This window comes from Ambystoma mexicanum, chromosome 7p, assembly GCF_040938575.1.
Source record: "Ambystoma mexicanum isolate Mex_15411 chromosome 7p, UKY_AmexF1_1, whole genome shotgun sequence".
NCBI lineage: Eukaryota > Metazoa > Chordata > Amphibia > Caudata > Ambystomatidae > Ambystoma > Ambystoma mexicanum.
Window position 1 is genome coordinate 195,094,300 of NC_090939.1, and position 24,392 is coordinate 195,118,691.

Genomic DNA, 24,392 nt, shown 5'->3' on the forward strand with positions numbered 1-24,392 from the left:
ACTCTGGATGTCCTTGCCCCTGTCATGAGGACCTGCTTGAAGCCCAAACCAAGTGCAACTCTTGGTATGATTCCGACCTTGCCCCCTTAAACACAAGTGTAGGGCGGTGGAGAGGAACTGGAGGGCATCAGGCACACCCCCTGACAAACTGGCCTGCCGCCTGCTCCAAAGTCAGTACAGACTCTATGTCCTCTCTAAGAAGTGAGCCTACACACAAGCCTGCATCTCTGCGGCATCTAACAACTCGGATGAACCTTTCAAAAATGTTCAAGGAGTTTGCCAATCCTGGTGCAGTCTCTACCTCTCCTGTTCCCTCCAAGGCCCTCTGCACTGCATTGGCCTCTCATTTCACTACTAAAACTCAGGACATCCTGCCCATACTCTCTTTCTCTACATTCTCTTCCTTCTCCTCTACCACTCCTGGCCCGTCTGAGGCCGTCTCCCCTCCTCCTTTGTTCTCCTTTTCCCTGTTTACCACTGACAATGTTTCTAGACAAGTCTGATCTATGAAAGTATCATCAAAGCAGGTTCTCACCTGCTGCTCATCCAGAACCATCAAGGACCACATCGACTCCTTTGCTTCAGCCATGGCCGATTTCTTCAAGCACTCCTTTGTCACTGGTACATTCCCCTCCGTGTTAAGCACTCTCTTGTGCACCCCGTTATAAAGAAGCACTCGGCTGATCCTTCCTCTCAGGCTAACTATCGCCCTATCTCCATCACTCCTTTCCTGGGCAAACTCTTGGAAAAGATGGTCATCTCCCTTAACCCTTAACCTACATACTGAATCTGTTGGTTGCCTCCATGACCACCATTCAGTCCAGAAACTGCTCTCCTGAACACATGTGAAGACTTGCTCTCCAATCTTGACTCTAATCTCCCCTCTGTCCTCATTCTCCTTGATCTATCCTCTGCCTTTGACATGGTCAACCATGCCATCCTGCTAAATCACCTCCACGACAACCTTGGTATTAGTGATCAGTCCATGGCCTGGTTGACCTCCTTTCTCACCGACCAACCCTCTCAGGTCCAACTGGGGTCTTTCCTCTATTCTCTCTCTCTCTCTGTTTCTCTCTCTCTCTCTTTCTCTCTCTCTCTCTCTAATTGTGGTGTTCCCCAGGGGTCTAACCTCTTTCCCTGGCAGTTCAACCACTACCTGACACCTCTTGCCCACCACTTCGCTACTTTCTGCTCCTATTTTCAATATTATGTGGATGACACTCAGCTCTTTTGCAGGCTCCCCTCCCTGCCACCTCTGCTTCTTCTCTCATACCAAGACTGTCTGGCCACAATTCAGGAATGGTGTGCTGCCAATGATCTCTGCTTTAAAGCCAGTAGCACTGATATCCTCCTCATTGAGATACCCGCACCTTCCTTTCCTCTCTCTCTCTGGCCACCCACTCTGCGCTCTCTTCCTGCTCCTTCCTGTGAGGTTAAGAACCTTGGTGCCATCTTTTACTCCACCCTCTCATTCTCTCCTCACATCTCTGATATCTCTAAGAAGTCAAACTATCAGTCGTACCTCCTCAGAGGTATTCTTCATTTTCTCACTTTCCCCCAGAAGCTCACTGTCCCTCTGTAGGATGAACTATTGCAACAGTCTCTTTCTAAATCTTCCTGCCTCTACTCTTCGACCTTTACAACTCATCCAGAACTGGACTGCGAGACTTGTCCTTGGCCTCAAGCCCAGGGATCTTATCTCTCCAGCTCTGAAATCTCTTCACTGGCTCCCTGTGGCTGCAAGGATCATCTTCAAGACCCTCTGCATCACCCACAATGCTTTCTGGGGCCTGGGGCCGCTCCCCTTCCAACCTTCTCTTCCAAAACATCTTCCTTCTCGAGATCTCTGCTTATCCACCTCCAGGTCTCTGAGGGTCAGACGCTTCTCCAAGCAGAGAGTTGGGGGCAGATCTATCTCCTCAGCTTAAGCCTCCCTCCGAACATTCTTCCTGCCTCTCACAAAATATCTGTAATGGTTGCATGTCTTCAGCATGACCACATAATCTATATGTAAATGCTGAAATGGGCCGTTGGGTCTAGGAATTGCTCCTCACACTGTTCGCAAAGTGTGTGCTGCAGTACATTTCTGGCACACGATGCAGTTTACAATGAACTGTGCCACATGCTCTAACAGATTGGCAAAAACCACTCTTCCGCTATTGTAGCAGCTACACTCTCTCGATTCATACCCATGGGGTAGTGGAGCTGCTCCAGTGCTACCCTCAATAATGCTAGAGGCATAACTTACTTTCCAGTGCTAGCCTGTCTCCAAATTGCCTCAGTGGCGGATACAGAAAACCCATGTTTCTTCCATAAATCCTTCTCTTCTTGTGGTGTTCGCCATTGTATCTCAATTAACTGGACAATAGACAGCATTTTAAAGCCCTCCTTTACCAATATGCATCGTCCTGTAATTTGTTTAACACTTTCTATTTCAAAATTAGAAATGTTTGGGAAATAGGCTGCCTTTTTGGCTTCTAAATCTTTGGCTTTATTTCCGTGTGAAATTAAATCTGTCCTTTTAGAATGTGCTGTGCATTTTACAACTGCTAGATTCAATGGGAGTGCTAGTACTTCCATACGTTTATCCACCAGGGCCGCATGTTGCACTGGAGTGCCATCTGCACAGAGGAAGCTCGTCCTTTTCCAGCATTTGTATTTTGTATTTGTTTATTATTTGTATCGTGCACCTAACCCTGAGGTAACTGGGCGTTGGAAAACTTAACAAGTTACAGGAAACATACTTACATATATAAATATACATAGGAATTCAACAGGTGGGTCGACCAAAGGCTACAGGTAGGTCTAGCAATCAAAAGGTGGGTCAACCAGAGATTACAGGTAAGTCTGGCAGTCAAGTCAATAAGTACAGTAAAGGGCAAATCAAACAGAACAGTGAAGATAAAATACAGATCCACTGGCACCCGGGAGCTTCAGTTGTTAGCTTTATCAGTGAGCCAGAACTTTACTCTGGTTTTGAAAGCATTGAAGGAGGGTTCCATTCTAATGGAGGGAGGTAAGGTGTTCCAATACTTGGCAGCTTGGACAGGGAAGCTGGCTCCTATTGCAGTTTTCAGGTTAAACCTAGGAACTAAGAGGAAGTGAGTTTGGCAAGATCTGGTGGGTCTGGCTGGTTGGTATTTGGAACTTGTCTGAAAGGTACTTAGGCACGAGTTAGACAGACATTTGTGGGTAATTGCCAGAGCGCGAACTGATATTCGATCGTTCACTGGGAGCCAATTAGATTTCTGTCTAAGGCTGGAGATGTGGCTGGATCTCGGAATGTTTAGTGCTGATCTTAAGGAATTGTTTTGAAGGACTTGAAGTCTGTTGAGATTCTGTTTAGAGGATCCTAGGAATAGTGTGTTTAAGTAGTCTATTTGGAGAGCGCTAAGGCTCTAGCTAAAGTCATGGAACTAGAGGGGGACACGTATGATTTACATGCATTGATGCAATGGAGCTCACTTGTTTCTTTAAGGACAATGTGGAGTCGAGGTAAACTCATAGGGCCTCATTACAACTGAGGCAGTAAGGGGTTAACAGCGGCGGCGCAATTAATCCGGTAACGCCTCAATATGAGGTTCCCTTGCGGGTCCCGCTCTGGACGTCTGGTCAGACCAGACGTGCTTTGCGGGTCCCGCGAGGGGTCCAGCATGCTAACAACGGGCCCGTCATTAACGGGCCCGTTGTTAGCATGCTCCCCATATCCATTTAGCCCTACGGGGGCTCAAATGGGAATGGGGATTGTCTGGGTCCAGGGTCCCTGAATGGGGAAATACCAGGCCTTCCAAAGTCGGAATTGCCCGGTATTTCCCCATTCAGGGACCACGGACCTAGACTGAGTTTGGAGGTAGCCATGCCCTTAATAAGGGCACGGGTAATGAGACCCATAGTGTTTTTATATCCTTTGCAACTTTAATCGGGTTCCCATCAATGTTGAAGGACATATATCACGGGTCAAGCTTGTTAAGGCGAGCCTGCATGCCGACAATCAGGAGCTCCATTTTTCATCATTGAGGCAGAGTCTGTGGGCAGCCATCCATGCCTGTATTTCCAAGTAGATATTGTTAATTAGCTTAGAGTCAGCTTTGTAGCAACCTGACTGAGTGATGAAAACCTGGGTGTCATCTGCGTAGTCCGTGTAGATGACACCCATGTTGTCAAGACGGTCGCAGAGGAGCTTAGTGAATATGTTATATAGCATTGGTGAAACACATGTGCCTTGTGGCACCCCGCAGTGGATGGCGATCGGGTCTGTGCGAGGCAGAGGGCAAAAAGACCCTGGTGGTGCGGTTGGATACGAAAGGTTTAATCCAATTGGATGCGTTGATAGAGAATGCTGCTGCAGTGGTTAAATGTTCAGTGAGGATCTGGTGATCGACCAGATCGAATGCAGCCGAGAGGTGTAACAGGAGAAGGATGGCCAGTGTGCCTTTGTCTTTCGCCTCGTCCATTTGTATTTTCAGATCCAGGACGGCTGTCTCAGTGCCATGTCTGGGGCGAAATCCAGATTGACGAATGCCAAGTAAGTTATTGTCCTCCAGGTGTTTCTGGATTTGCAGGTAAGCAACCCTGTCCAGAATTTTTAGAAGGAAGAGGACGGTTGTGATAGGCCTATAGTTCATTGGTATGTTAGGGTCATTTTTTTTGTTTTGTTAATAGTGGCATGACCCAAGCCTCCTTGAGGTTGTTGGAGACAAGGCTTGCCTTGAATAAGGAGTTTATCACTGTGGCGATGAAAGGAGACAGCTCTTTGGCGCCTTCCTTGATGATGGGAGCCGGGCACATATCTCCTTGACATCTTGAAGGCTTTAGACCTCTAATGATGTCTTCCACTTCCTTAGGAGTGACCGGGGAGAATTTAAACGGACGGCAATGAGGGAGTTGATGCTTGGGAGAGTGTTTATCGAATGAGCAGTGTGAGAGGCTATTCTTCTTGGTTTGTATTTTTGTTTGGAGTGAAGCTATTTTGTCCACTAGGGCTTGTCGTATTTTGGTGCATCAGGCCGCACACTTTGTGCAGTCCGCTGATGGCGGGGCTGGGGATTCCAATTCCCTTAGGATGCTGAAGAGCTCCTTGGACCTTGATTTGGCATTAAGGATTCTGTCATAGATTTCTTTTTTGGTGGTGAGAATGGCAGTTGTGTAGGAGGCAGCTGCTGTGGTGAACAGTGCATTGTTGTAAGTGGTGGGTGATTTATGCCAAGTGGATTCCGCTACTCTTTTTTTCATTCCTCCGGCTTTTTAGTTCTGGTGTGAACCAATTGTTGAGGTGAGCAATAGGTTTGGCTTTATTTAACTTGATTTGTGCAATAGTGTTCAAGGATGAATCTAAAGTATTGTTAGAGAGGTAAACCAGGATAATGGGGTCTAAGTTCTTGTAATTGGTATCGTCCAAGATGTTGTTGATTAGAGGGTGTAGATTGGGTAGTGTTATTATACGGGAGTTCCTGGAAAGGAATGGGGGGTGAGTCTAGGACTCGAGGGTGTGGTTCCTGAATGGCAAAGGATATGTAATGGTGATCTGTCCAGGCAATATGTTCATTCTGAAGTATTTTAATGGAGCAAATGAGGTCAGACAGCCAATCTAGACTACAGCCCTTGACGTGTGTAGGCTCTTTGATTCAGTGTTTAAAGCCGAGCTGGGAGATGGAGTTTTCGAGAGCTAGAGCATTGGTATCATTGGGGTCCTTGAACCCAAGGTAAAGGTCTCCAAGAAGTATGATTTGAGAGCCTGATTTCACATTGGATGATTAGAGGCCTGTGATGTCTTCCTCAAAGGAGGAGATGGGGCCTAGTGGGCGGTAGACAAGGTGTAGGAGGATGGTTTGGGTGGCTGTTAGTGGGAATTTAACTGATAGGAGTTTGGCAGATGGTAGGCTAGTGAGGGTAGTATTTCTGAGGCCTAGATGGGTTTTTGCTCTAAGGGCGATACCTCCTCCTCTGCCTGAATTTCTGTCAGCTCTGATAATAGTGCAACACTCTGGGAGGGCTAGGGACTGTACACGGCCTGCTGCCTGGTGGAGACAGGTTTCTGTGATAGCGAGAAAATCCAGGCCATTTTCAGAGATGAGGTCTTCAATATTCGGTGCATCGGCAACTAGAGACTGTGCATTGATCAGTGCACCTTTAATGGTAGGTGGCATTGCTGCGGGGAGTGGTCTGCACAGGCTTTGAGAGACAATGGGTGATGTTTCCCTAGTAAGGGCCATGGTGGAGTTTGGTAGGTTAACTATTTCTGTAGAAACTGCTGTGTGAGTGGTAGGCAGGCATTTTTTAGATTTAGAGATAGGGGTTTGAGGTGGCAATCTAGTAGGTGTTGTATGGGTGATGAAACAGGATCCTAGTCTCATATTCCTGATATTCACGGGGCATGGTATGAATGGTGTGAGGGGTGTGTTGAAGCGTGGGTTCCATTCAATGGGGCTGAGTAGGTTTGTGGGGGTGACCCTGGAGTGGGATTTGATTCTAGGTGTGTAGTATTTTGCAACTTTGATTGGCGGGAGGAAGTTGGTCGGCGAGATGGATTGGAATAGTGGGAGAATTGAGGGCATGGTGAGGGTGACTCTGTGGAGGTCTGCCATGAGGGCAGCATAAGGTGTCTTGACAGTCGTAACTGAGAGTGCAACTGAGGGGGCCTTGCTGACACCCTAGTAAGCCTGAGGGGGCCTTGATGACACCCTGGTAAACCAGGGGTGGTACTCTGAGTAGGGTGGCACTGTAGAGATCAAAGGGGCTGATGTGAAGACCTGTAGGGCTTGGTGCAGGCTAGATGCTCAGTCCTCGTGACCTGGAGACTAAACAGGGAACAGAATGTTAAGAGTGAGGTCTGATGTCCTCATGTTAATTCACTGGACTCAGGATAACTGGGCGTGATACAATGTGCAGTAACGCAGTGTAATAAAAGGGCTGGATAAGGTGCCTAGGCTAGGACAAGCTAGTAGATGCGTAGGCAAGCTAGACACAGCTCAGGTAAGTCTACAGAGTATAATGCAGGTCATAATAGTAGCATGCTGTAAGAGTAGCAGGGTGTAAAGGCTGGTAAAGACTAGTAAAACGGAGGCAGGCAGGCGCAACACAATTCACAGGTATGAACCTTACACACAGGCACAGGCATGACAGACCTGTGTGTAAGGTTGACGTTGCATAGGCGGAGTCAGAGTACACTGTCACTTCCTCATTTTCGAATCTCTAAAGTGCAGCGATAAGCACCACTAATTCTGCAACCTGTGCTGAGCAACGCAAATGCAATCTCACTACTTCAAATTCACCCTCTCGGTTCACCACCACTGAGACAGTATGTCTTTCACTAGTCATTTTGTCAATTTTTTAAAACCCATCAATAAAAACAACTTCTTCCCACCCGAGAGCATTCTCTCTAGCTTGAGGAGTTCCAGTATAGCTTTCAGTATACATTGTGCAATCATGCACATAATCATCTTCCACTACTGGGTCAGCTATGAACGTTACTGGGTTCACTGTCTTACATCTGACAATTTTAATTCCAGGATACAAGATTATTACCTCATGTCCTGATGCTCTTTACATGATCAAAGTACTTTTGGGTTTCTCTAAAATTGCAAATAATGCATACTCAACAAATAATGTTACTGAACACCCCATTGTTATACTTGAACTGTGAATGCAGTGGCAGCTAAAGAATGCTCACAAGGATAATGCCCTTTCATAACTGGATCTAACATCCTAATATAATAGGATAATGGTTTGTGTCCGTGTCCGACTGTCGTTTTATGTGTAAGAACTGCTGTCATCACTTCTCCATTTAAATGGAGAAATAAATACAATTCTTCATGATAATCGTGAATTCCCAATACAGATGCTGTACTGATCGCCTTTTTTAATTCTTCAAATCCTTCAGTCATTTTATCTGTCCATATTATTTTACTCTTGCCCACCTGTGCTTCTTTAAGCCCTTTTATAAGTGGGTGAATATATGTACTGTAATCGAAACCTCAGGCCCTGCAATAATTACATATGCCTAAACATTGTTGCAATTCTCTCACTGTTTTAGGTTCTGAGGTCTTCATAATTGCTTCTGCTCTTTTAGGCGTCACTTTCCTTACCCCATGAGAAATCAACTGTCCTATATACAAGACTTCTTCATGGCAATATTGTAGTTTCTCTTTTTCCACTTTATATCCTTTCTCTGAGAGGAAAGTCATAGCTTAGTTTAATCTTCTCTACATCTTTGTCTGTCTCACTGCACACCAAAATGTCATCCATATATTGAACTATTGCACTTTCAAGCAGAGCATTGCCTAGGTCCATCTGAAGGACTCTATTGAAGATTCAAGGGGACTCCCGGTAACCCTGGGACAAACGAGTAATTTTCAGGCAGATATTTCTATATGAAAAGGAAGTCAAATCCTGTGGCCTTCATGGAGGGGAATTGTGAAGAACAAATTCTTTAAATCTATGACTGTAAAATATTTGGCCTTAAGTGGGATGTTGCACAATAGTGTTGCAGGATTTGGAACAAAAGAAACTAAGCTTCAACTATATTATTTAGAGGGCGAAGGTCCTGTATAAAGCTCCATGAACTGCCCCGTCGATTTTGTCACTGGGTACACAGCCGTGTTACATGGAGAATTGGATGGTTCCAATATACCTTGCTTCATTAAATTGGAAATGGTCTTGAATAAACCTTCATACGCCTCTTTAGACATGGGGTATTGTTTTGCACATGGCAACAGTGCTCCTGGTTTAAGCTTTATTTTAACTGTGCCTACTCCTTTTAATAGATCCATCTCATATGTACTTGTGGTCCATAAAATCTTTAGCACGTTCTCTAAATCTTCTTGAAAGAATAATGGTTTCTTTTTTACCATCGCGGTTCTCTGTAGTATTTCTCTATTCTCTAATGTTATCCAATAAGTGAGACTTATAAAAAATAATAATTCATCATCCAACTGAATCAAATACCCTCAACTTGCAAACTAGCGGTTCTTATTCCAATCTTTAAACAAGGAGACAAAGAGATTCCTACAAATTACACCCATTGGGGAAAATATTTGCTACCATTCTATTGAGGGCACTAACGGAATGGGCAATGGAAAATAAATGGATTGCGTCTCGACAAACTGGTTTTGTCCGCGCAGTCGGTACAAACATCAATCTCTTTCTCCTGAACCTTATAAATCATGAAGCAAAGACCTCCAACCAACAGGTCTGGATAGCTTTTGTGGACTTACATCTCACGTGTAGGAAACAACAAATATTAATAGCACTAAGAAAAGAAGATATAACAGATGAAATGCTACAAATGAGACCTCAACATGCCAAGAACCAATTAATGTATAATGACTGGATAAACACGAATGAATACATAACCTGGTATAAAGAAAATCAGACAAGTAAAACTGAGAACGGAGCCATCAATGAATTGCCACCATACTTGGTTATATTCCCCAATAAAGACATAGGAATGTTTTTTTTGAAACTTCGGTTAAACATATTACCCACAAGGGAAAGATTAGTAAGAACTAAACAGCAAGTAAAGAAAGAAACCTCTTGTCGATATGCAAAAATCAGGCGTAAACAGAAATCTTGTATCATCTCGTTATGTCTTGTCCTGCTCTCGACCAAGAGAAAAATGTATGTCAATCCTATTTTGAGATCGCACATAAGACATTGAGCCCGGAGGAAAGATGGGCCTGGATACTGCGAGGGACTGAGAAACAGATGATTTACATAATTTTTCATTCTTGGAATAAGATTATGGACAGAATTGAAAAAGAGAATTGATTGAAATGTATAAGCCAAATGTATGATATTTGATGAGACAAAATGAAAAGTTTATTGTAAACTGAAACATTTTAATAAAAAAAAAATAATTAAAAAAAAATTCATCATCCGAATACTCATCCTTAAACAACTGCTCGTCTGTCAAATATGTAAGCCTATTATATCCTTCACTGAGGGCTATCACTGTTCTCCATCCTCTTCCCTCATCATCTGTCCCATGAAGAACCACTCTTTCCTCTCTGATCATTGCAGCGTCTAACTCCAAAGGAATAATCTGACCTTCTTCATCATACATGGGGATTTCTGGTCTGAACAAAAACTCATCAGGTATTCTTAATAGTTTACCTATCAATCTGGGTAACCATGGTAATAAAACAGTCACTCCATACAAAAATACTTCTGGGTCCAAAGGGACCCCTCGCCATGCTTTCTGGCTGGTAAAGCCTAATATAAACTCTCTGACATTCATATAATGTATCCCTGGAGCGGAACACACTATTCCTTCATCAGTAAAAGATATTCAGGGTAATTCATGGAATAAATGTCATGCTAAATTCTTTCATTAATTCACGCCCTAGTATGTTAACCGGCGTTTGCCAAGAGTATAATAATGGCATAGACATGTCGTGTTCTCCTATAGATATTGCTAATTCGTCTGTAAAAGGAACTAAACGCATCACCACAGAGAATCCCTACACATTCATTGCATTGCCTGACATTGGATATTTCCCCTCACGGACACAGAAACAAGTTGCTCCAGTGTCCACAAGAAATTAAAATGTCTTGCCTCCTATCATCACCTTGACCCTTCATTCCTCTTGGGGGTCTGGTGTCACTGATAGTACTGAACACATCAGGTCGCTCTGTGGGCTGCCCTATTGTGGATATAAATTCATCGCTGTACTGTGAAAGGATTTCCTCCTACCACAGGCACACTGCATAATTTGGGTGCAGGTGCTTGCTGGGCTCCATATTCCATTGAGGCACCAAAGCCTGCTGTGTCTGTGCTTGCTGAGTTTGTACCTGTTGTGCCTCCATGGGCACTTGCTGTGATTGCCCTTGTGATGATTGCATTTGTAATGGTGCTTGCTGTATTTGCTGTGGTTGCAGCGTATATGTTTGAACCTGCATGTGATCTTGGGCATAATTTTCCTGTGGTTCTGTATTATCTTGCAGAGCATAGCCCTTCCCCCATCCTGGAGCTTGCCAATTTTGCTGCATGCCTCCTCTGCTACTACATGTTCTGGCGATGTGTCCTATTCTTCTGCAATTCCAGCATTGTTGCGGCTGTCCACTATTAAATCCTCCTCTTCCCTGAGGGTTTTGAAATCCACTTCATCCTCCTCCTCTAGGCCCATTTCCTCTTCACCTTGGCCAGAGAAATGTACCCTCTCCGATCCGTGGGATACGTTACGTTGTTTTGCTGCACTGATTGCATCTCATGTGTCACCCCGCCTTCATTACTTGTCAATACCGCTCACTCTCTGACTATTTTTGATAGCTTTTTCTGGACTAACTTCACCTTTTCAACTTCCTGCTCTCAGCTTTCTTCTTATTTGTTTCCTGCATCAATCAGCAGTGATGCAAGATTGTCAATTGTATTTCGGCTGTGGCTTCGCTTCCAATCCCACCTGTTTCTTCATTTGCCATTATGACACAAAATGTGGTACAATAAAGCTACCGTTTTATCCCATGTTCACGTGTCTCAAGGTGCCATCTCTTTTGTATATCTTGACTATAAGCAACCGGGTCTTCATCCTTTCTATGTTCCTAGTCATAATTGCTCCCATATCTGATTTGTCAGGGTTTTGTACTCTGAGCACCCGCCATACCTCTGCTCTGCAATTATGAAATGACGTTCATTGTGTGTCGTGTTTTGTGCAGTCACATCTCCATATCCTGCTCGCTTCCTAATGTGATCAGCTCTCTCCCCTATAATGGCTGCAAGCAAGCCTTTTATGTCTCTGATGTCTAGCGTCATTCCTGATATCATTCTTTCTAACTCATAGATCCATTTTCCCCTCACGAAAGTTAATCTTTGTAATTTGCATCTTAAATTGTCATTATCCATTTGTGGTCACGGTATATATTGTGGCCATCCTCCCCCTTTCCCTAATAATGGAAATTGTGAAATTCCTGGTCCATAATCATACCTGTCTATACTTCTTGTCTTGCAGGTGGGGCTAGTGTCGCCCGTTTGTCTCCGTCCTATTAGTGCCCTTAATCGGCTTGCATAAGGCGGGGATGCATCCCCTGCAATATGCGATCGTGTTTGTGGTCAGTCAGTATATAATGTCGATTCTGGTGTTCTTTCTTTGGGGTCCTCTAAATCTGAACATTTTAACCCTTTTTCTACACTCGATTATTTTTTAAATCCACAAGCGCCCACCCTTCGGGCACTTTCGTTTTCTTCCCTTTCTTCATCTGACATCATTATTCCCCAACTTGTATGACTATTATCTTTTCTGCATCATCAAGATCTAGTCTAATTAAAGACAGCATTCTATGCTCATCTGGTATAACGTCATCAGACCTATCTCCAGTTTCCCTCAAACATGATCCTCCTACGTTCTCTGGGGTTTAAGGACCTTCTCTATACCTCATTTGCTTATATAAATACCCCTTTCTTTTCCCTATGTATTCTGTATCTCACTCATCTGCCCATGTTGGTATTTTTGGTATTCCTTGCAGCTCCCTGCTGGGCTGTTGTGACCCTCTCTCTTCAATCATTATTCAGTCATTCTTGTAATTCAATCAGCACTATTTTCCATGATACAGGTACTCTATCTCGTCATGTTTTAGTCGCTACTTTTGGTAATTTCTTCTTCCCTTCTCCTTATCTCTCTTAATCCATCTTCCTCTTGCCTTTTTTGCAACCTACGTTCTTTCATTATTTGCACTTCTATCTCCTCTCGTCTCTTCTAGTCTCTCCTTTTCTTTCTTTGCCTCGTACCTTCTTTGGTCTTCCCTTCACTTGCATTCTCTTTCTTTCCCTTATTTATAAGCTCTCTCTTCTTCCTTTTCTTTCTTTTCACTCTCTTCTATCCCTTCTCTTTCTCGAACACCATCAATGCCCTTATCATCCAGCTTGAGTAATATCTGACCTCCTATCCATTAGTTCTGTGCTATTGTTATTCCCTTAGCTGTGTCCTTTATTTCTTTCTGCCTATTTGCTTCTTCCTCTATCTCCATCTGTCTATCTTGTCTGTCCTTTCTCTCATCACACTTTTTACTTTCATCGTGTGTCAAAATATATTTGCGTTCTCTGTTTTTACTCTCTCCTGCATTGTCCTTACTTTTATAAGCGTGGGGCTTGTATGTCAGATTAACATACCCCGCTGCTGCTTTCAATTCCTTTAAAGGATGAAATCTCTTCTCCCTTGTATCTTTGCTCTTTTTTCAAATGGGAAAGGGGAGCCAAAGGTGTTTTATCCTCCTCTCTATGCTGATTAAGCACCCACTCCTTCTCTACTGGATCTTCTTTCTAGCTTTTTCTGTAACGTCTTTACCTTATACGTAGCATGCAAATACGTTGTCATATGTCACAATACTGATTTGACAACAATCCATCCTGAAGCCATGGCATGAGTGCCTTATTTGTCGTACCTCGGACCCATTCTGAATGATATGTACGTATCTTAGCTGTATATATTGGCAATGTCCTGCATAAGTATAGAAGAGCAGTGTCCCTCACGGTGACAGGTAGATTCTATCCATTTTTAATATCTTGTCTTATTGTTAATATTTATGAATCTCTTTATTTGTTTTCCTTTGATTTGTACCCTCCTCATTGACATGAATCTCTTGATCAAAAATCTTAATAATAACTATGACTTTTTACTATTGTTTTATATCTCCTAGTTTGAACACAACCAAAGCTTCATACTTCCATATTTATAATCACACACATGCACTTGTTTAATTTTTCTGCATACACCTACCTTTGCTATCTTTAGTAAATGTATCTCATCTAATTTTGCTCCATCTTGAAATTTGATACGCACTCTTCTTGTTGGCCTCACCTCAGGAATCCTTAGCACCCCTATTTGGAATCTTTTTAATGTGTGCCCTTCTGTCCCCTTGGAACCGGGAATCAAGGTATCTAATTCCCTTCTTTATAATGCCCAAAAATCCTGTTACTTTTAGATTTATATTATTTACAGCACAGTCCCCCCCCCTATTTTTTACACTTTCAATGTTGTGTTTACTTCCGGGGTTCAGCTAGAGCCCCTCGGCATCGACTCTCCCTCAACCGACCAGTTCACCTTCCATCCCTGGGGCACCTGTGGGGACCAGACAGGAATTTCATCAAAGGTGGACCTGGCAACCATATCTTTTTACACGTGTTTTGTTGCACAGCATTCTCCCCAGGAATCCCAGCAGTCTTCTGGCTAATGGTGGGAGCAGTCGAGCGTCCGGGGGTCTGGATCTTGGCCTAGGTTAATTAGACCGGAACCATCCACAACGCTACCAACATGTGCTCTACGCACTTTGAAGCGTCTCTTGTGCAAGATGGAATTACCAATCATTATTATAATTGGTTATTTATAATGTGCTTAATACCCAGAGGTTTCCAAGCATGGACCCGGGTATCGAACCTGTGTTGCTCCTCGTAGCATTGCGTCAAAGGCGAGCACATTGCCACAGAGCTATCCTCCCGAGACCAATAAAGATTTCAGATGAAATAACTGGACAGACACAAAGAATATGGCAAAGTACTACTTTATTCTCAATTTAATAAATCAGGGTCAACTGGCAAAAATTGGACTGATGCTTGCACACTCACACACACTTGTCTTATACCTCAATATATGTAATCCATGATGTCATCCTACGTGGCAAACTGTAAAACCTATTAGCGGAAAGTATTGGTTAGAGGAGCATATATACTTATAGAATACATAGGGGTTAGTAAACCATTGGCTGTCTCTTATCTGTGGGGGCATCTCAAACTACCTTTAAATTCATATAATACTGATTATAGCAAACAGCAGATTAGTCTATGTAACATTGTATAGCAGTTTTCCCCATAGACCCACTGACTGGTTGGCAGTCTCACCCAACCTTGGACTTTCGGCGCGACGAGTAGCACATAAGTGAAACGAAACGCAGGTGCTTGAATCACGTCAGATTACTCCCCACTTTCCCAATTAGTCCATCTCTCATCAGTCCGGCCATGGGCCTAAGTTTCCCATCTGTCGTTGACCTTGTAACCTGCTCTCTATTCTGAAACATTTAAGGGTGTGCGAGTACATCACTATCTTCATCCACAGTTGAATGAATAGCCCTTGTTTTCGACTTCTGAGTTACATGTGAAGAGACCACCATGTGTCCATTTTGACCTCTTATTTACTGGTATTTGATTTAATTATACTGGGTGTCATTGGTCTTCTTGGCCTCTAGAGACTTGCTCACTCTACCTTGTATAGACTTTATACACTTTTAATTGTTCGATACTTGGCTCCTGCATATGTTTTCTTCTTCTTTAATCTAAGAGAAATATGTTGCGTCCATGGCCTATCCGTCTTCCTCCCTTCGTGCTTTGCAGTTATTCCTCCAATCTGAGGGATACACTCTTTGCACTTTCTCTGCACATTGCACTTTATATGTATTGTATATTTGGAAGTTATGTATGATGACTACCAGGTTTCTTCTCTAATGAAAAAGCCAGCCGAAGGCAGCTATATGAAGAGAAACCAAAAACAGAATGAATACATCTATTTTTTGGCAGTATTGTACCTTCATTACCATTGTATTGTTGTTTGTCCTACTTTATCATTTCGTATATGTTTCTCTTGTCACTTGAGTTACATCGCCTCTCAAGTATTTTCATATAATTTCAGTATGGCTCTGTTTATTTGCTTTATGACATCACTCTGCCCTCATCAGGTTTCACTCAGCGATCCATGATGTCCAATGGTGCGTGCTGGCATCCTTCCACATGGCATTGTTCCACACTTTCAGTGCAATGATACATTTGGTACGGCTTTCTGAGTGCATATCATCTTTCATACACTTAATGCAGTATAGGAACAACACATGCAGTCCCATACAGAGCCCCTCTCCTATTGTTCTATTATGATCTTGGTGAGGGGTGGGAGTTTGGGATAATGCATCCAACTGCTCCTCTAGAGTGTTTCCCCATTTTGCAGTCCAGTTGGACTCCCCTTAGGGTTTGGAGAAATTGCTGCGTGTGGTAATTATTCCTTTTTTAATTCCCTCTGTGGTAACTTCTGCTGGTAATACCTCTAGTCAAGTGCTCACGGTTTTGCCTCCTCATTGGCTACAAAGTCAACATTTGTTGGTGTGCTAAACGTGATGGTAATTCTTTTACTGACCCTCTTTGCCCACATCGCTTAGCTCGTATTGAAGCCAATGTTCTTTTTTGGACTTCACACCATTGAAAGCTGAGAGACAATCTCAAAAGCGGTGTGCTGCTATTTTGGAAACGCTGTTAGAAAGAAGATGAGGCGAGACTATTGTTGGCTGTCGGTTTTGCTTCATTATTAGATGCCCCCATCATTTGGCTTGTTTCCATTTCTATACAGGGTCTTTCTCTTCAAAGACCGTCCGCCTCATTACGAGTTTGCTGGTCCAGATACAACGGTACCGGTATGCTTACCGGTACCGTTGTATCCTGACCGGCAAACTATGAGTTGTGCCGCGAGTGCCTTTCATTCTGCCAGGTCTGACCTGCCGGAATGAAAGGCACCCGCGAGCTCAGCAAGCCTGTAGCACCGGCACAGTAATGAACCGTGCCGGTGCTACAGGCATCCCCATTCCCATTGAGCCCTATAGACATTTAAAGAAAGTTTCATTTTGCACAATATGGATGTCCCAATTCATGCACTTGTGATGAGGAGAATAACTTGTATAACAAAAAAAAAGAAATTATTTGCAAGGCAAGCAGTTTTGGCTTTTGCTAGAATGGATATATATTTTTCAGGCACTGCCATGTGGCAGTACCTTGCCTTCAGGGTATTATATGGTAACGGCTAGCAAATGGCGTTAGCGTGTAACATAGTTTAGCAATTTAAGCGATCGCTGCTGCAATCTCTGGGTAATCTGCTGGTCGCAGGTTTGAATTCCAACAAAAGATCGTCTCAGTCTTTCATCCTTCCGAGGTTGGAAGTGAGGACCAACTTCGTTTGGGTGAACATTGTATGTAAATATGTTCTCTCTAAAGCACTTTGACGAAAGCGCTATATAAATAACACAACATTATCATTACTACCTTTGAATAATATGGCCATGCCTGCAAATGTCAATTTACTTCCTATACAACAGCTAAAACTGTTGGCTTTGCCAATGCTTGTTTTTAACATAAATTCGGTGCTCGTAACAGATGCAAGGACAAACTATTGCTTCTAAATCAAGTGGTTGAATTCAGACTTGGTTAATAAATGTTTATTACATTAGGATCTGGTATAGCACTGCAATGAAACCAATCCCTTTCAGTTGGCTGCATAAAGATAACATTGGCATTCCCTTTAAAGCACAAATCTAGGGCAAAGCAGTCCCGTGGTTGTGTGTTTGGGCAGGGAGGGACAGGTAGTGGGTAGCAATGGCAATCGGGACTACTAGCATGGTAATTGGGCAGCAAATAGGTGTGCAAAAAGCCAAACATTCATTCATGCTTTATTTTGGTAATTTTACCATAAAATCCATCACATAAAAATACATTAAGGACACAACATTAAGATCATTGTAAAAAGCAAAAGATCACAGAAATCTACAAGCGTGCCTGGACAAACATCATATGAGTATCGCCCAATTAATTAAATCAAACTGTCCAATAATCATCAATACAATTTACAAAAGTGCTACTGTGCTTAAAAGTGCCTTAAAGGGCCTTGTACAAAGTCTATTTAGCAAGCGAATTCATACTGAAAAAAGGGAGACACCTTTAATGAAAACATCCCTCCACTTCACCTCGGAGCAGAGACTTATTTGTGTAGACAAACTACTGCTCGTATGGCCCTCCCTAGTGCCTGGGTGCTTTTTCACATGTTTGGATCTTCTTTGCAATGCTCTGAGTAGATATCACCCTTTGGCAAAAGTTTCAATATGTTCCTTAGTTGCTAGGCACAATGTTATGGCCTCTGTGGTGGTATTAACTGGGCGTGCAATGAAAACATATTTAGAGCAAAGCGGACCATATGTTCAGCAGTATCCGGGCGAACAGGTCAGATCGGGCTAATGTTAAGTTTCCACCTTGGCCTCAATTGAGCATGGGGCAGTGTACACATACAAGCTTTTGTAAAGAGGGATCTCATCTGCTTCAGGTGCATTTGATCCAAGTAGCTTTCATAGCCCTCAATCTGCTTCAGGGTCCAATATCTATGTAATGCAGTCAAAATCAACAATGTCCTTAGGATTTCAATTTCCCTTGTTGCCATAACAGTGCTTTGGACATTTGCCTTGGAATCCCTGCCAATAGTGTGCAGGTCCGACCAGTCGCAAAAAAGCCTGAGTGCCTGGAGTTCATTCTTTAGAAATGAGAGCAATGGCAAGGTCATGGCTGCACCCTGGGACAAACGGTCCCCAGCAGCCCCTCGATACTCAGTTCCCATTGGTTCACAACTGTATCCAGTAGTACAAAGGCTGTGCAGCAGTTGAAGTGTACGAAAAGAAGTAGTGGAACTATGTTCCCTGCTGGCCTGCACCCACTCCCAACAAACCCTATCATCACGTCCCCACCCACACACAATACACACACCCAAACACTTGCACCTACTGTTTAAGGGAATGTTCATTGCAGTGCACTGAAAATGCAAGTTTCAACTTCTTCCTACACTTTTATTTTAAAACGAAACCATTCCGGAACGGTTTCTTTTTAAAATAAAAGTATAGGAGCTGTGAAAGGTAATTTAAAAAAGTAGAGGAGCACCGCTCCTGACCGCTCCCTCTCACTTCGACCACTGAGGCTGTGCCCTACACACTTTTTCAAGGGTACTAGATCTAATTCGAGGCTGATCTGAAAGTTTGACGTGGGGGTAGGTAAACCCAAAAGGTTCTTCAAGGAATTATTTTCTATGACTAGCAAGTGGGAGCACTTAGTCCAACCCCACAGCTCGGTATCATAAAGGGCCGCCTGTCACGCCTGGGCCTTGTATGCCTCTAGGGCCACGCTCACAGCCCCACCCCATGTTCTCTGATGAATTTAGCTATGTCAACTAAATCAGCAGGCTGTGTGTCCTTTCTCACATGCCATGTATCTACTATCTTCACCTCCCATGCCAATAGTTTCAGGATATAGTTGTGCTTTAAGCGCAACCTAATGGCTCAAATGGATACATGGTTTGTATTGATGGACGATGGAATTAGTGAATGCCAATATCACACTATATAATGTTTATGGGACATTGACTGTTTATAAAATACCAATTTAAGGGCAGTTTAGGGAGCTGGATATTATTGAAGGTTTTCGTTTTTTCCATTTTTAATATCTACATGGATTTCCTTTACTTCGTTTCTATGTGATGTTATATGGTGTAAATGTTAATGATATGAGAATAAGTGTAAAAATGTGTCTATTTTTGTTTAAAGGTTTTTATAAACCACAAATAAAAAATTAAATTAAATTAAATTTTAAAAAAAACATTTCTTAGTGGGGGTCATTTTACAACAGTGGAGTGCAAAATGAAAGCGTAAGAGCAAGAAGTAAGTCGTTGCCTTACTTTTTTATACGCCAAGGGATTTTGTTTGCAGGTGAAAGAGGAGCAGGAGCAGGAAACGGATTTAGCATTTCCGCCATCTGTTCTTCCTCATCCTTCAAATACGTCCTTACACAAAGTGTAATTTGCAGGCAGCATTTCCATTTCTACAAAACGGAAAGTCAATTGAAATAGAGAAGCAAATTCACCTGTTTTACTCTTTAATGTTTCACTTCATTATATAAAAGTTGAAAAATGCATTGCACCTGTTACAAAATTACCCCTACTGTGCATGAAACAATGACAAATTACCAATTGTCCCAAGTCCACAGGAATATTTTCACTGTAGCTCCTGTTTTCCCTGTCACCTCTGCATTTGAGCCGCTCATACTGTCTAAAGGTTTGTCGACTCAGGCCCCGCCTTGTGCATCGCCCACTTCCGCCAAATGTTGATTGTAATTTCTTTAAGGTGTGATTTTTGTTTCCTGTGAGGTAGTAACGGGACACCCAGTCTAGTGATGATTGATGGCCGGAGAAGCGTGTACACCAACGGCAGCTTTATCATCCGCACCGTCAAAGCAGAGGATTCTGGGTTCTACAGCTGCGTAGCCACCAACAGCTGGGGAGCAGATGAGATCATTTTGAATCTTCAGGTCCAAGGTAAGAAATGGGGGTTTCCCCTGTGTCATTTAGCCCCTCCCCCACCACAGCATTTTTAAGGAACTTTACTGATTTAGCCCAGAGAACGTCTCCCAACATGGTGGATGGCAGCTAAGAGGGAAGAGGCCTATGCTAAGATGATTGAAGGTCCTCCTTAAATGCTGTTGACTTTTGGTTATTGGCGATTTCTCATTTCACCAATAGGAAGGACTGACAGGGAGTTTTAACATGCTTTCATTGTCCTTGTTCATGTCACTCCATCTTGTCATCTGTTTACCTATTTGCCAGCCAATGTCTTAAGCATATTTTAGTCAAAGTCTGAAGTATGTGTTTTAAGGAACACCCACGAGTGATGAGTACGTTTTCTGCAACATATCAGCTGAATGGAAACATTTTGAACATCTATTTTTGTATTTAAAATTGCTGCAATTTCATGAACTTCAAAGTCTTATACATTGAAATGACTTAACATAAAATAATTGCCTTATCTGTACCCAACACATCTCATCACTTTCCTGATGCCAAAATAAAAAAAGTATTAAAAAGGGGTCTTTTCCCCTCAGCCCCCTTATGCTCATTTAACCGTTCCTGCTGTAATGCTTTAGGCAGCCACTGCAGCAAGTCCTGTGTCTATGTCCAATTATAGAGCGGAAACAAAGAAGCAGCCATCGCACACACACAAAACATACATACTGACTTGTCCAAAATAATGAACCAATGGGAAATCATAGCTTTATTTGCTTGTATTCATTTCTATAAAGGCCCTAGCAGCAAGATCTGACTTCAGAGCTGTTCAATTTGTACTGTGAAATGTCAACACCAAAACACACAAAAAATGCCTAGATGGACTGCGTCCAACTCTGTGAAGATCTCCCGGAATCATCAATTTAGAGAAATCAACAAACACCAACCTCTCCAAGACTTCACCTTTTAACTTGTGTGCTATTTTCTGCTGGTGTAGTGCAACCCATAGGTAGCTTTTAGGCAGGAGTGTTGCTAGGTCTGGAAAAGATCCGGCGCTATGCTAATTTCGGGACTGTCGGGACCTGGGATTGTCGCGACCCGGGGCTAGCTAGCCTTTTGGTTGTATCTCCGGATCTTCTATCCGGGGCTACAACCAAAAGACCCGGGGCTATAGCCCCCTATAATCCCCCCTAGCAATGCCTCTGCTGTTAGGGGAGTTTTCCTGAAGTCTACATGTGGTAAGACTTTATAAAACTATCCCTTGGTATACAGACCCCAACTTCTAGCATAAGACTTTACTACTAAAAGTTTGAGTAGCACGGCAGAGCAGTCAGGTAAGTACCATGAACTTAATAAATACATAGGCCTAAAGAAACTCTTACACACTTGCAGTTATAGTAAAATATGTATTTTATATACACAAGGTAAAGTTATATCAGGTAAGTAAGTACTATTTCAAACTAATAAACACAATAGAAAACCAATGGAATAGTTCCGGTGAGTAAATCATGAATTAAGACTTGTGCAGTTAATGAATACAGTTCAAGGTGAGTACAATCACTTGTTTTAGCAATTGAGAAAATGTTCTGTTGTAGGAATAAAAAGGTTAAGCTACATCAAATATACCAGGTCAGTACTTTAAAAGACTTGTTTTACTTTTCAGGGGCCTTAAGGCTACAGCAGTCCATCCCTATCTAGGTGTGAGTTCTTCAACGTCACGTCAGATTAGAGGTAAAGCAGTCAAGTTCCAGAGGATTCTTCAATTACAAGTAAGTAAAGGGCTTTGGTTGGTCAAAAAAGTTTGTGGGACCTTGGGAACGCCTCACTATGGGCACATAAGTGTTAGTCCTGGGCGAACTGTATGGGCTAACACCCAAACACTGGAATCAGCACTCCACCAACAAAGGAGCGACAGAATAACTCAAGGTATGTACTACCATGAGTCCCATAGTACCTGAGGAGTTATAAAGAAAATGCAGCTGGATTCTTTCACGGTGCAGCAGTGTTGGACCCTGTCTCCTGTTCCTTGGTCAAGGGGATGAAAGCTGGGACTCTGGAAGGAATGTTGTACCAGCAGTTAAGAGAATGGACTTCCAGCAAAAGATTCTTCATGCTCCAACATTGGTCTGCATTTTTGGTGCATTTTTACAGACTCCAAAAGTGAGCGTTTACCGCCCAGTAATTCAACCTCGATTCTTTGTTCCTGCACTCTGGTGAGGGGACTTTGAGGAGGGGGATTGTGCCTCTGGAGGACGGACAGGAGCAAACCAAAGTTCTGGGAGGATTAATTCAGGAAAAGATGATGCACTGCAATAGGGTCGGAGGTCCTAGGATATTGGCAGTTTGCAGCCCTGGAAGTTTGCAGCATGTTGTCGGATGCCTTATTTTGCAGGTTTTCTTATGTCTGATTGGTCCCACTAGCCAAAGGGAAGGAGTCATCCTCCTAGGAGCTCCTCTGTCTATTAGAAAACTGGGTCAGGACATCATTAGTATCTTTGCAATTGCTGAAAGGTGATGCAGGCATCTCTGGTCTTCTTCTTCGGTTCTTTTTTTCCAGTGGTCGACTTGCCTTTTGCCTCGGGATCCTTGCCATTTATCAGGAACCCGCGCACATCATCTGCAAACTCTCCCTGCAGTTTACAGAAAGGGGTGGGTGGCTCTCAATTCAGGACAGCCAGCCCCCCAGTCACAACTGGTTTCTCTCAGGCACACCAGAAGACAAAGGGCAGCAGAGTTTCTGGATCCTCCCGTTTCCTGTCCTTGGTGGGCTTCACAAAGGGCTCCCGCCGAAGACAAAAGTCAAACTAGGACCTCCCCCTACCAGAATGGCAGAAGAGTACAAAGAAAGGACAAGCACACAAGAAATGGTGATAAAAGAAAGAAGCAACCATTCTGGGTTTCTAACCGCAGCTATGAAGATAGCCTGCAAGTACACATTTGGTGAGGGGGGATATCTCAGGATCAACATGTTTGTCTTGGAAGCAAAATAACGCAGCGCAACACATGTTTGAATTCCGTCCCCATGCTTAGAAACCAATCTCTGGTATTAAGCGCATTATAACAGAACAATTATAATAATTATATATAATTAATTAATAATTATTAATTAATTTAATTGCACATTAGTCAGTCGAACGCGTCTACTGCCACCAGCCATACATGTATGACTGTAACAGAAATGTTACAGTAGCAGTGAGAATGGGGGTACCGTCACCCCACAGCACTCTACATATGGTGGTGTGTGCTGATGTCACAAAATGAAATGCAAAGAAGGATAAAAAAAAGTATCCCTCTAACCTAGAGAACAGTAGTTCTTAAGAAAAAAAATATAGAAAGGAGAGCCTAAAGGTCTCCCAGCACCACTGCACGAAAGGCGCTGTGTGCTGCAAAAGTGAAACACAGATGCTGTTAAAAAGTATGGAGGAAAGCAAGACTCCATTAAACAAAGTAAAACAACATAATGCAGAGTTCCCATGGTAAGAGAAAAAATAATGAGGGGAAAAATGTTCCCCTCATTGAGGAGAACAAGAAAAAGGTCCACAAGTCTAGCAACATGTGCTGGGGGTCTCACAGGTAGAGGGGATTTGGGATTAAAATGAAAAATCGGCCTGACAGGAGCCTCCCAGGTCAATATCAATTTACCAGCATCAGGATTCAAGGAACTAGACAAACATGCTATTGCCAGAAATCACCATTCTGAGGATCACCTCCCTCATGCATGTCACAAGTGCCCAGACCACTGAAGCATGTACGAATCACAAGGGTCCACCAGAAGCTAACGCCAGAATTCCACATATCATAAGACGGTCTCCAGCAGAATTCTGCTTGTCTTATTTGATGCTTTAGGCTGCACCATATTGGCAATTGCCAACAGAATCCATCTGGCAAAGAATTTGTTCTGAAAATGTTGGGATGTGGGAACCCCAATTTCACTGTAGTCATACAGTTGTACAATCCATTTCTGGCCCATCTAAACAGCCGCACATAGAGAGTGAGTGTCCACAACCATTCTCCGGTTCAAACAAAAGTTTATTTTCAGAGAATACAACATTCAATTCATATTACAAATTGTGACAGCAGATATCCCTGGCATATTTTCATGAAGTCAAAATGCTAGGTATAGTTAATAATGTCAGCTTCATTCATTATATTCCCAGATACATCTAGTCATGCCTAGGTACTGATGCCAAATTCCAGATTCAGCCCCTTATGCCAGCCATCATTTGCAGGAAACAATCTTATTTATTTGCATTTGTAAAGCACCTAAGCCCATGGGCTTTCATGAACCTCACATGTTCAGGTACTACCAAGTAGTATACAATGATACCTTTCCTCATCAACCAAGCC

The 24,392-nt window shown here is 43.0% G+C and overlaps 1 protein-coding gene across 3 annotated transcripts in view; it reads left to right on the forward strand.

Annotated features, from left to right (window-relative positions):
* DSCAM (DS cell adhesion molecule) overlaps positions 1-24,392 on the forward strand; it is a 1,793,910-nt gene that overhangs the window by 1,429,555 nt on the left and 339,963 nt on the right. For all 3 annotated transcript variants that reach the window (XM_069636048.1, XM_069636050.1, XM_069636049.1), the window contains exon 23: positions 19,918-20,081. In XM_069636048.1, coding sequence (XP_069492149.1) covers positions 19,918-20,081 — 164 coding nt within the window. The remainder of the gene's footprint in view (positions 1-19,917; positions 20,082-24,392) is intronic.